Raw genomic sequence first — 13,321 nt, 5'->3', positions numbered from 1 at the left:
ATTTTTTTTAAAGATAATTGAAAAATGTAGCGATTTTCAATGTGTGTGTGTGCGCGTGTGTCTTTTTTCTCTCTCCTTATTACTCACAGACAACTACTTAGTCTTAAAATGGAGCAAGGAGCCTATATTATACGGAGAAACTCCAAGTTTTCTGAACCGAAATATACTTAATGTTCTATTGTTCTGTGAATGCAGTCGACTTCACTTTTATGCTCAAGAGTGATGAAATCAATATTCGTGGATTCATCAGCCTTTTAGGAATCTCTCTATGTCTCTCATTCATCACAACACACATAAACAATTACATAAAAGCATCTCTGCTTCCATATTCACAGAGTCAGTTACAGACTAAAGACATTTTGTACAATTTCAGAATTCATTTTTGATTTAAATTTGTTAATTAGGGACTCAGGTAAAATGCTTGATCTTTGAACAGTCTTATTTACTCTTTCGCCCAAATTGTCCGTCACAGAAAAAATCGCCATAAGTTGCCAATTCTGGAATTTTGGAGACAAATTGAGGAATGCCAAAATTTTGTCTCAATTCGTGTTTCAAAATATAGCGAAAATTGCCAAAATTCATCTTTCTCTGCCGCACTCTAAGTTTCTTTGGAACTGGATTAAATCAATAAATAAAGTGAACAATGAACTAATAAATTATTATTGTTGACCGATACCTTTTCATCAGTTGTGCGTATGAAGCTAGACATGCGCAACACAAAAAATGCGTAAGTTATTTTTTTAATTCATCACCATCTTGTATCTCTCTAAATTCGACCGTTGGGCTTCGATTTGGGCCAACGTAGGGACTTTTTTACTGGTTGTGGGGTTTTCGTCTGAAAAAACCTGGTAACAGTGGCCTGAGGTTTACCACTCCTGTTCTGTAAATGATAATATGTTCCGCCGAACGGTCGCGGATCGCGTTATGACACATTGGAATGTATTTTTCAGCATTACTGAGAACAAATACACGTCATCCTCAATGTTAAGGAAGACCGATTTTGACGCACTGTTGGTTTGATCACCTGACTGCCTGTCCGTGTAAGATTTTTCTTCAACTAAATAAATGTTGTACTCAACATTTAAGAATTAATCTAAAATAAATGCAGGCAAAATTAAAAAGAAAACTTCATAGGAAAGGTAATCTATTTGAAGTCAATAGTAAAAAAATAAAATAAAATAAACTCAAAATAGTCCCCAATAAATTTCTTCCAGATTTCCTGTAAGCAAATAAACTTTAGATTTGTTTTAAAAGTTTCTCCTATAAAGAAATATATTTATTTTCCTGTTGAAATGTATCTCAAATTGAAAACGCCTTTCAACGTATGTATGTATGTATGTATGTATGTATGTATGTATGTATGTATGTATGTATGTATGTATGTATGTATGTATGTATGTATGTATGTATGCATACATGCATGCATATTATTATGTTTATACAATTTCACTAAATAACTCATGGAACTTATGATTACTATGAAACTATAGGCCTACAGTTCTCAAACTGTGGGACGTTGTCCGGGGGGGGGGGGGCGTCAAATGAACAAGACAAGATTTTTTTTTTTTTTTTTTGCATTTTTATTTTAAATTTCAAATTTAAAATTTGAATTAAAATATAATCAAAACGAAAGCATTGCAATAAAACATTTCTAAGGCAAAGATCTAGTGACAAACACAACACAGTCGCAATGGAACAACTAAGAAGCCGCCCACAGACGCGCTGCTTTTATAATCGCTTATTTTCAATCCAGAAAGTTCGAGACTCATCGGTATCTGCCGCGAACATTCGGTTAATAGGAAATTATGTCATAATACGGTGGGACTGCACTAAGAGGGCTATACCCCATTTCAGTTTGGTTGATAGGCCTTTCCCCTCTACTCACACTCTCAACCATCAGTGAAGGGGAAATGCTACTATCCATCTTATTGACTTTCAACATAGTGAAAAATTATATTATTGAAAATGTTTACTGATAATCTATATTTCGAACGTCTATAGCCCACTAAGCGTTTGTATTTCATTTTATTGCTGTTTATATCAACTGACACATTAAAACGCTACTGAGAGCAGAAGATAAATGTTTTCTCCACCGCTAGTTGCTACTCTACAACACACACAAGGGGACAATCTGGACTGTGTCACTCCCCCCTGACTTCATAATACAAACTAACATTTCTTACTATAATCATTAGTTGAAAATATTGTAAGAACGACACTAAAATATACTCAACCATGTGATTGCCAAACATCTGTGTCATTATATTTTATATCCACTTGCGTACTTTATTTAACATTTTAGTTTCTTGTATGCAACTTTTCGTTTTAAAAAGGAATTTTAAAATGTTACATTTGTCCGGATCAAATTTCTGCACATTTAACTTAAAGGACAAAATTATTTTCTTTTCAATCATTCGTTATTATAACACACAGGTCTCTGAAATTGACTGAGCAATTCAATCAATGGCTTTCCCAAAACACGCTATGAAATGTTTTGTACAAAACAATTTCTATCTCAAAAGAAAGTGAAAACGAGAAAAACTGAATTAAATCTTTTTGTTTGAAATGTCTCAAAGAATAACTCCAAGAAAGTAATGACATTCTTTTTTTTTTAGTAGGTTATTTTACGACGCTTTATCAACATCTTAGGTTACTTAGCGTCTGAATGAGATGAAGGTGATAATGCCGGTGAAATGAGTCCGGGGTCCAGCACCGAAAGTTACCCAGCATTTGCTCATATTGGGTCGAGGGAAAACCCCGGAAAAAACCTCAACCAGGTAACTTGCCCCGACCGGGAATCGAACCCGGGCCACCTGGTTTCGCGGCCAGACGCGCTAACCGTTACTCCACAGGTGTGGGAATGACATTCTGTATATGCGATAATTGTCCAAGTCAGACGGGTGGCCGAGTGACATTCGTGAATCCGATGCTGACACGTTGGCCATCTTGCATCAGCTCTGACAGAGCCAGGTCCCATCCTCAGACAAGTACCTGATAATTCCCAGGGCACAGAGCCAAAGTCCTTTCATTTCAGCCTATTGTTAACTACATCAGGCGATGGATATATGGACCATGTGAGGAGACAAAGAGGAAGGCAGAAAATAGGAAAGATTGGAGAAAGTTGCGTTTGCAGTGATAGGATAAAAAGAGTGAGATGACGGATAAAATTAGGAGACGGTAGAAAGTATTGGTGGAATGGTAAAGGAAAACGGGTGTACTCCAAGAAAAACGCTCTGCAACACCTGCTTCGTCCACCACAAAATCCATGGTGACCAGGCCGGAGAACGAACTTAGAGTAGACTAGCGCTTGATCCACAAACGCAGCTCAGAAATGCGCATTACCTACATGAAAATATATATGATATGAGCCTGATGACTGGCCAATATAGTAATACTAGTGGCTTGTGCAGCAAATGCTGCAAACTAAGTAAATTACACGTTCAAATAAAATTTTTTCAGATTTATTTTAAATAAAGAATACCAGACATTTTTAAACTTATTTGCTTCCATAATAATGAAACATACTCCCTCTGAATGTCTTTTTTATGCCAAATACATTTTTCTTGAACATATCCACCTTCAGGTTTTGAGTTTCAACACGAAAACGCAAAAAACAATGTCAGAACGATCAGTGGGTTTTTCATGTGGGAGTAAAGCAATAGCTGTTTCAGGTCATTGTGGATTGTAGGTGAAAGTTAAAAAAAGTCAGGTTTGTTATGCTTTTGAACAATAGACATAGCATCTTGGTATACCAGCTGCATGGAGAGCTTGAAATGTAGAGGGTAAAATCATTTCATCTTGCTAAGAGATCTTGCTGAAATGATCGGGAGACTACAAAATTTTCTAGGTCTCTTATTTTATCAGTAAGTACCTAATACCTTTTAGTTTTTGCTTAGGAATTGTAATTTTTGCGCTCTCTCGAGCCACTACTGAAGAGAATGACGCATATAAATATCTACACCACACCGCCATTAAATATATGAAAAAGACCCAACCCCACTTGTTTAATAACTATAAAAATATTTCATTTTTTTATAAAAATATTGTAGTTTTACACTACATAGCCACCACTCAGTAAATTATAGAAATGAAGATCTAATTTCATATATTCTCTACATCTACTTATATAACCCCAAAGTTTCACTTTCATATCATCAATATAGCATTAATACGTACAATTAATGAAAAATAATCACATCATGGCATTAACTACAATAATATTTCATTTCTAATGGTAATAATGTCACCAAACCACCTCAAGTTTTGTAGTTTTTAATATCCAATACACAGCTGTACCCAGAAAATTACACACCACAGAATCGAACCTGTAAATTATTTTTAGTAAGTTAAGTTTTTAATAACCAATTTAATTTGAGCTCTAAATATGTCAGCATTCTTGCAGATCATGGCCTTCGTATAATATTGTTTACTGTAGTGTGTGTTTTTTTTATTCTGAAATGCAATTAGCTAGTTCTCAAAACTGACGACAGATGGATTTTGGAAAGTAGGAAAATTATGTTGAAAAATTGACATTTCACTGAAAACTACTATTTTTCTGAAAAACTTTGAGTTCCAAGCTTCAAAATGAGGGGTCATTTATTAAAATCCGTTCAGCCGTTTTCCCGTAATTTCGATTACCAGTTCAAATTATATAGATGGGTCACGTGACAAACAGAAAGCTAGCAATACAGTTATTTGTACCTAACCAAGAGTATAATGTTACTCAAGAGTAGGCTCTGAGGATGGTGTCGAGTAGCACCGAAACAGCTGTAAGCCACACATGCCTACATAATTAACACGAGTAAGATCGCCATTTAATCAATTATTTATATTCAAGTGTTAAAAGTAGTGTACGAAAGATTCAACATGTATAATGTTACTGTTATTTTGTCTCGTGTGTTTTATTTTCAGGACGTTTCACAACCCGAGATTTTCAGTCTCCATGTCTTATCCCACATTCAGTACCGGTATGCACACACTGTGGTCAGTAGCTTGCTTGTGAACACTGCCAGTGTACCTACGGAAGTGAATTTCAGAATGGTGCTCCCAGAAACGGCCTTCATTTCCGGGTTCCTCATGTGAGTTAAAATAACTTCAATACTTGTTATTTGCATGAGTTTACAGCAAACAATTTTCTAATTTATCAATCATTACATAAAGTGTAAAGGAAAACTATTGTCATACGTAGTTAAAAACAATTTCGATATTTTCATCAAATACTATATTTTCAGTAGGCCTATCTCTTATGGGAAAAATTGTTTTTTTTTCTTATTGTTTGTTGTGTACAGAGATTTATGCAAAACTGCTGGATGAATTTTGTTCACATTCAATTACCTACGAGTCAAATCAACTCTAAACAATGTAAACATAATCATTTTTACTATAAATACTAAGGAATCTTTATTAAAAAAAGAACACAAAATAGCGATTTAGTCAAAATAGACTATAACATTTTTATTTATTTTTGTACACTGTTGTTGTTGTTTAGTCAACTGTCGGAAGACAAGTCTGAACCTTATAAGTGACAGCGAGAGGGCACCACTTATGAGGCAACTAGGCCAGGAGATAATGGGGTAGGGTGGATAGTTCCTTTCCACCTTTTTGTACACTAATAAAACAAAGTGGTATGATATGGAATGAACAGTAAAAAGTAAAGTAAATCCATGGCGCTACAGCCCTGAAGGGCCAAGTCCGACCAGCCGGCTGCTGGCCTCACGTTCACATGCCGAAGCAGAGGTGGACGATCATCCAACCAGAATGGAGGTATCGTGTGGTTAGCACGATGATCCCCCCAGCCGTTATAGCTGGTTTGCTGAACAGGATTTTCGCTACCTATTGTAGCTCCCCAAGTGCATCACGATGCTGGGTGTGCACCGGTCCCATACACTGGCCGAAATCTCATGAGAAAATTTCTTCCCCCATGAGGACTCGAACCAGCGCGCATTCCGTAACGCGAGTCCTAGGCAGGATGCCTTAGACCACGACGCCACGGCGCGGGACTGGAATGAACAGTATGTCTGTGATGATAATAATAATAATAACAATAATAATAATAATAATCGTCATCATCATGTCCACACCTGTGGAGTAACGGTTAGCGTGTCTGGCCGCAAAACCAGGTGGCCAGGGTTCGAATCCCGGTCGGGGCAAGTTACCTGGTTGAGGTTTTTCCGGGGTTTTCCCTCAACTCAATATGAGCAAATGCTGGGTAACTATTGGTGCTGGACTCCAGACTCATTTCACCAGCATTATCACCTTCATCTCATTCAGACACTAAATAACCTAAGATGTTGATATAGCGTCGTAAAATAACCTACTAAAAATCAAATCATCATCATCATCATCACCATCAGTAACAATCCTTCATGATTCTAGACCAGACGGTCCATGTAGGCATAATCGTCGGACATTTTAATGGTCTTCCTAGTCTTCTTTTTCTTCTGGTTGATACTTCAGATTCTGTAGAGGGATTCTGTTATCATCTGCTCTTAGAAGATTACAAAAATATTTAAACCAAGTTTAAATAGTCCAGTGTAAATATTAGACTAAGTATAAGCCACTGTTCATTAAGACTATAAAATTGACATCATAGTGGATTGTGAGCAACTCCAACCTCCAGCGAAGCAATACTTTTTGACGAGAGCACTGTGATGACAGACCTGTACAAAAATACAACTCCTAACTTCTTCACTACTCCGCAAGAAAGGTCAGAAGTTCAGGGTCCTAAATGCGTCCATCTGACTAAGTTTAATATATCTCTTTCCGCCATGCGATTTATAGAAAATCCCTCAGAAATTTTTATCTGACGGTTGATGCTGACAAAATTATTAAAAGTGCAAGAAAAGAGATTCTGCAGTTGCCAATAGATACGCCAGATAGTATGCTATATTGCGACAAGAAATACAAAGGCCTTGGCCTTTTCAAAACTTCGTGGGAAAGCTACTTCCAACGTATAAATGCCTGCAATATAATTACCAGTACTTATTGAAACGACCCACTAATCCTCGTTTCCCGAGATTGTTGTTGTTGTTTAGTCAACTGTCCGAAGACAGGTCTGAACCTCACAAGTGACATCAAAAAGCACCACTTATGAGGCAACTACGCCAGGAGATAATGGGTGGGTGGAAATTCAGGAATGTCTGAAACTTCTTAAGATCACGGATGTTGAAACCCATAAAGTGTATGTATGCATTTATTCACACTGCAAATGAGTATATACCCGGTGGCAGTGGTAAGTAACTATTGTCGGACCATCGGATCTGTGCCCCTTCAGCGCTGTCGTCGTTCTTGAAAAAGTTAACGCCTGTACTCACTCCATTCCATCCGCTTTCCTCCCACCACGTCAAACAGCAGGCCACGAACCTTGCCGAATAGGGATGTTGCCAAACTTCCGTCAAACGGTGTCATAAATAACTGGTCCTCCATGCCACAATATCATTTCTTTCAATCAAAATACATCTTGTATTTCTACAATTTTTAAACCTAAATCCCATGTCTCGAATCACTTTCCGTAGCGTTTCTCTCCAACCTTGGAAATTATTGCTTCTCTCGCAACCTTCAGTAATATCTTCAATGTTGGAATTTCTTTCTGCACGGTATAAAATTCTTGTATCTTTCTTCTTAAAATATACATCGGTTCATATCATCTACAAGAATTAAAGGTTCCCTTGATCTGTTCTTCCCTGGTGATTTTAGCTTTTCATCTCCTGCACAGACTCCCTCTCTCCTGATTTTTTTTATTAGGCGCTCTGATCTGCCTATATAAATTACATAATATGTTGTATTAGTATTAATTAACTCACGGTCCGTGGTTAAGTAACTAATTTCAATACGTAGTCAATTGAAATCAAATAAGCCTCACCAGTGATCGCAGCTGCTCTTTTCGTTACCTTACTTATATAGGAAAGAGATACTGACCTGTTTGTTTCTCTTCATCGCAAAATGCTATTACGTATTTGCTTAATAATATTTCTTTCGCCACTCCGTGCTACAGTATTCATGTTGAGTTGACAACACTGGACTGCAAGTGCAAATAAACTGTCCCGCAAGAAGGCTCAAAATTGTGAATAGTGGGGGAGAGAAAGGGAGAGAGATAGGAATGCAGGGAGAGAAATGAATTACCGAGGCTGAGTAGGAATTAATTAGGGTTCAGTTCGCATATCTTACGGGGGCACAGATCCGATGGTCCGACAATTCATTCAATAATGACAATTAATAATAAACACAATTAATAAAAAATACAATTAATAAAGTCGCCAACATCCAAAGTGGTCTTTACTACAGAGTAAGAAGATACGCCAAGAGTTCTTGTTTTGATGTAGTTTGCGGGTACCGTATGTAAATAATGTTGCACAGACTTCCATGACTTACCACATGCTGGTGAAACGGTAATGTAATCGCTTCTAATATTACTTTGTTATTAATTACGAAGAGATAATTACAGGTATTTAAAAGTGACAGGAATATTAAAAGATATTAGTAATTTATACTGAGGTTCAAAATACTTCATTCATTCGCTAAGCCACCAAGAGTATTCAATTCAAATTAATTCAATTCTGTTTATTAAGCCATTAAACATACAGTGATAAGCTTCGTCACAATACAGAAGGGCGGAAAAACATACATTTGAAAATACACATATAATTGAAAACAGTAACGTTTAATTAGAATGAAAACACAAAACATTTTGAAACTATAAAAATTAATGAAAAAAACTTCACTCTTAATGTAATATTTGTAACTAAATGTAAATAACTTTATTTATTAAAAAACAATTTCGTATGAATTCATGTTAAGAAACTCATCTACAGAGTAGAAAGGATTGATTAAAAGCCAATTATAAAATCTAACTTTGAAACTATTGGTTGGTAACTTATAATATTGACTGGGAAGCTTATTATATAATTTCATTTCCATGACAGAAAAATTTGTAATAGTTTTATGTAATCTACAGTATGGAATATTAATTTGTTCACTATTTCTAATTTCATGATCATGTACATTCGCTACTAATGAGTAATTGTCTATATTTTGTCGAGTGTAAAGGACTAGGTCGTGTATAGTCTATATATAAATTTATGACAGTTAATATCTGTGATTGTTTGAAAAGAGGTCGACAATGTTCAAGATAGTTTGACACAGAATTCTAATGGCTTTCTTTTGCAAAATCAAGACACTCCCAATTTTGCTACCATTTCCCCAGAAAATTAAGGCATACCTAATTACCGACTGAAAGAACGAAAAGTAGGCACATCTTAAATAATTTTGAGAAACGCAAGTCACTAATTTCTTTAATAAATAAATAACTCTTGATAATTTTGTGCATATGTATTCAATATGTTTTTCCCATGTTAAACTGGAGTCTATATAGAGTCCTAGAAATTTGGTATAGTTTTGTATGTTGTCATTTTTTATTGCATGATTTAGGCTAAAAGTTATGTTGATAGTCTTTTCTTGATTAAGCAAAAAACCATTAGATTCAAACCATAAAGCCATCTGTGATAGAATATCATTGGTTAGGGCATGCAATTCAGAGTAGAGCTAGAACATAAGAATGTAGTGTCATCAGCATACATAATTGTTATAGCTTTAATGGATTTAGGAAGGTCATTTATTGCTATTAAGAATAGCAGTGGACCAATTATTGAGCCTTGTGGAACACCATGATGTATACTGGAGAGACTTGACTAATTTTCACCTATTGAGATTAATTCTGCCATGAAGATAGGTTCTAAAAATATTTAGTGTATTCCCTCGAATACCATAAAATTCTAATTTTGATAAAATTAAGTTGTGATCAACGCAATCGAACGCTTTGGAGAGATCACAAGTCTAAGAAAAAAAATTTTTTTTTAAGAAGGGAAAATATGCTATTACTGGTAGCCTACTTGTATGAACATTCGTTCATATGACGCAGAGTACCAGTACCCTCAATTTGCTGCGAAAGAAAGTAGCAAAGCCAATGAAGGGAACCCCACAACAGCTAAGTCATGTGAAGAAGCGAATGTACAACCATGTTACCACAAAGAATAAAATTATCTCCTAATTTTGTATATACATATATATATATATACATATATATATATATATGAACACTGTAAACAAATTGAGTCGGCATTTTTTTTCCATGAAAATAGGTTGTACTCTGAGTTAGTTAACAGATGCTGTGTACTCATAAGCAAACCGAACAACTTCTTAGCTTATGGTATCTGTGCGTTCGTTTGGTTATGTTGCATTTTTGCTGGCAAAGGCTAGTGGCTGGGGTGTCTTAGCTTTTTCCTGAAAATATTTGCTGTTCGGCATTGGACATGTATTACGTAATATGTCACAAATGTTTAAAATAACTTAAAGAAAAGAGCCCCGTTAAGTAACTGTCACATAATTCCTCCCCCCTTCAATGACCCTGCGACATAATCACTCGGAAGGACAGTAACTGCTGGCACGTGAGTGGAAAGTTTCTAATGCTATTTTTGCTTAACTACATTTGTCCCATACCGGTAGCCTTAAGGCCCATTCACAATGAAAATTAAACATAACCGTAAAATAAGCACAGAAGTTTGCGCCCAGGCTACCAAATGGGATCATTCACAATGATTCACATAAGCATTCACATAAACATTACCGTAAGACGTTAACATGAAGTTTGCAAACTCCAAACTTTCATGCTTATGCTTACGTGATTTTCAAACAGAACACAATCGCGGAGCGCTGAAGTATACGCCAGGATATGAGGAAATGGCATCGTTGTTATGTTTCCATGGTTACCAAGTATGTTTGCTGTTATGTTTATGTTCCCATTGTCAATGATGGTATGACTTCTTGATTTTACCGTAACGTTTATATTCTTAAGTTAACGCTTACGTTACGTTTAATTTTCATTGTGAATGAGCCTTCAGGGTCACTCCCAATAACTAGCGTATTTTAGTGTAACTAAAAATAATTATCTATTTTTACATAATAGGGATGACCAAAGTCTACCATTTAGAGTAGTTGGCAGTTATACAGAGTGTTACATAAATTCATAGCAGTACAGGTAAACACAAAGTTATGTTTCTTTTCTTTTTAATGGGATATTCTATATTTCATTCCATAAGTTTGTTGCACTCTTCATCATGATTCAGGTGATATAAGCATGAAGTACCATAACTTTGTATTCAGGGTATTATCAAAACAGAATTCTCTTATAAGAAGTTTTCAACTAGACAATACTTTTACAGAAAAATGAGGTAATTTCCTTCCATTAACGCCTATGGTTATGTTAATTTTTTAAACTAAGGCGTACGACATGTTGAAAGCCACTTTCCCCATTGGAGTTGGAAATGTGTATTTTTTCAAACTTTTGTAAACTATTTTAAATATTTTAACAATAACGAATGCTTTCTAGTAGGCCTAAATGTCGATCAATAAGTTAAAATAATAAACATCGAGTACCTATGCAACTTTCAATCTTGATATCAGCATCGAAAATTGAATTTTATTTCTATTTACGTGCCTTTCGACAACAAAGTTTCCAGAAGAGTAGGCCTAACATAGCCATATTAATAACTGATTAAATGGAGATCTTACTCGTGTTAATTATGTAAGCATGTGTGGCTTACAGTTGTTTCGGTGCTATTCGACACCATCCTCAGAGCCTACTAGATCTCGGCGCTATCTCAACTTCGCTGCCTGTTGTGTGGGTGCGTTCGTGTGATGAAGAGTTTTGTCAAATAGTGTGTGTGTTCTGAAATTGATCTGTGTGTTGAGAATTTGATTAGGGTGTGTTTTAGTGTGTCTGTATATTTCATATTGTTCTAGTGTGTTGAGTTTTTGGTTTTTGGGTTGTATGTGTAGGATTTCCATGTCTGTATTTATGTTATTGTATGTGTGGTTAGCATTAGTTATGTGTTCGGCATATGTAGATGCATTGTGTCCTCTGGTTATTGCTTTAATGTGTTCTTTGTATCGAGTTTGGAATGATCTGCCTGTCTGTCCAATGTAGAAACTGTCGCAACTATTGCATGTGAGTTTGTATACGCCTGTGTAGTTGTATTTATTTGTGTGTTGAGATGTCTTTGTAGTTTGTTTTCTGTTCTGTATGCTATGTTGTATTTCTGTTGTCTGAATGAGGATGCGATCTTATGTGTGTTTTTGTTTTCGTATGTTAGTGTGATGTATTTCTTGTGTTTGTGTTGTGTTTTTGTGTTTGTTGAGTTTTTGTTTTGTCTTCCTTATGATGTTGTCTATTATGTTTGGGTTGTAACCATTTTCTTGTGCTATGTATTTGATTGTGTTCACTTCTTCATTGTAATGTTGTTGGCTCATGGGTATGTTGAGTAATCTGTGTACCATTGTCCTGAATGCAGCATGTTTGTGTTGTGTGGGGTGATTAGATGTGTTATGTATGTGTGTGGTGATTGGTTTTCTGTATATTTTGAAGGTGTGTTTGTTGTCAACTTTTGTTATGTAAGCCACACATGCTTACATAATTAACACGAGTAAGATCGCCATTTAATCAATTATTTATATTCAAGTGTTAAAAGGGTTAGTGAGTTGTGGTCCACTTTGCAATAGGTCCTCTCTACGAAAATGTCCAACGTTTAGAAATGTCCATATAGAAAATTCGACCATGCCATAAAAATGTCCTTACCTGAAAAGGTCCACTGACAGCAAGTCCTCTTCTTAAAAATGTCCTAAGTTTTAAAATGTCCACAAATAAATTCGTCCATTTCGCCAAAATGTCCGACAAAGAAAACTGTAAGGAATGTGCCGAAAAATTTATTGTCATTTCAATTATGTTACGTAATACAAAAGACACATCTATTGTTCATCTTAAGGGTTGCTATATAATTTCAAATGGTATGATATCGCTCTAAGATATCGAAAAAATTTTTTCCTATCTTTGTAATCTTAGTAATTACCGACAATGTTGAAAATTCTCGTTCGATTACTGATATAAGCTACCATTTATTTACTGGGCGCTTAATATTTGTATGCCCACCAAGGACCTGGATTGCTAAATGCTCTGCTTCCGATTCTGTTGTTACAAATGGCTAATGAATTGCGACATGTTCACGTGATGTGCCACCACAAGTCGTTGGAATTGAGAGTGGAATCCTTCAACCACATTATTCCTGTGCTGTCCGCCATTAATTACTTATTCATAGACGTTCCCATGTCTCAGGAGAAAATATAGGGGAACTGCTCGCCTTCGCACTCTTGCCGGATGACCAGTAATATATGTAATTTCAATGTAAGATGCTAAGTCCAAGATATTGTCCACAAATCTTTCACTTAATAAATCCCAAACAAATTGCAAGTCATTTAGCGGAATAAACGGCAA

The 13,321-nt window shown here is 35.8% G+C and overlaps 1 protein-coding gene across 1 annotated transcript in view; it reads left to right on the top strand.

Moving 5' to 3' along the window:
* The window catches only part of LOC138691070 (inter-alpha-trypsin inhibitor heavy chain H3-like), a 60,097-nt gene that overhangs the window by 2,747 nt on the left and 44,029 nt on the right, over window positions 1-13,321 (top strand). Inside the window, exon 2 of the mRNA XM_069812757.1 lies at window positions 4,912-5,078. Coding sequence (XP_069668858.1) covers window positions 4,912-5,078 — 167 coding nt within the window. The remainder of the gene's footprint in view (window positions 1-4,911; window positions 5,079-13,321) is intronic.

The sequence above is a fragment of the Periplaneta americana genome, chromosome 16, assembly GCF_040183065.1.
Source record: "Periplaneta americana isolate PAMFEO1 chromosome 16, P.americana_PAMFEO1_priV1, whole genome shotgun sequence".
Classification (NCBI taxonomy): domain Eukaryota; kingdom Metazoa; phylum Arthropoda; class Insecta; order Blattodea; family Blattidae; genus Periplaneta; species Periplaneta americana.
The sequence above is the reverse complement of the archived record's forward strand: the minus strand, read 5'-3'. Positions and strand labels throughout refer to the sequence as shown.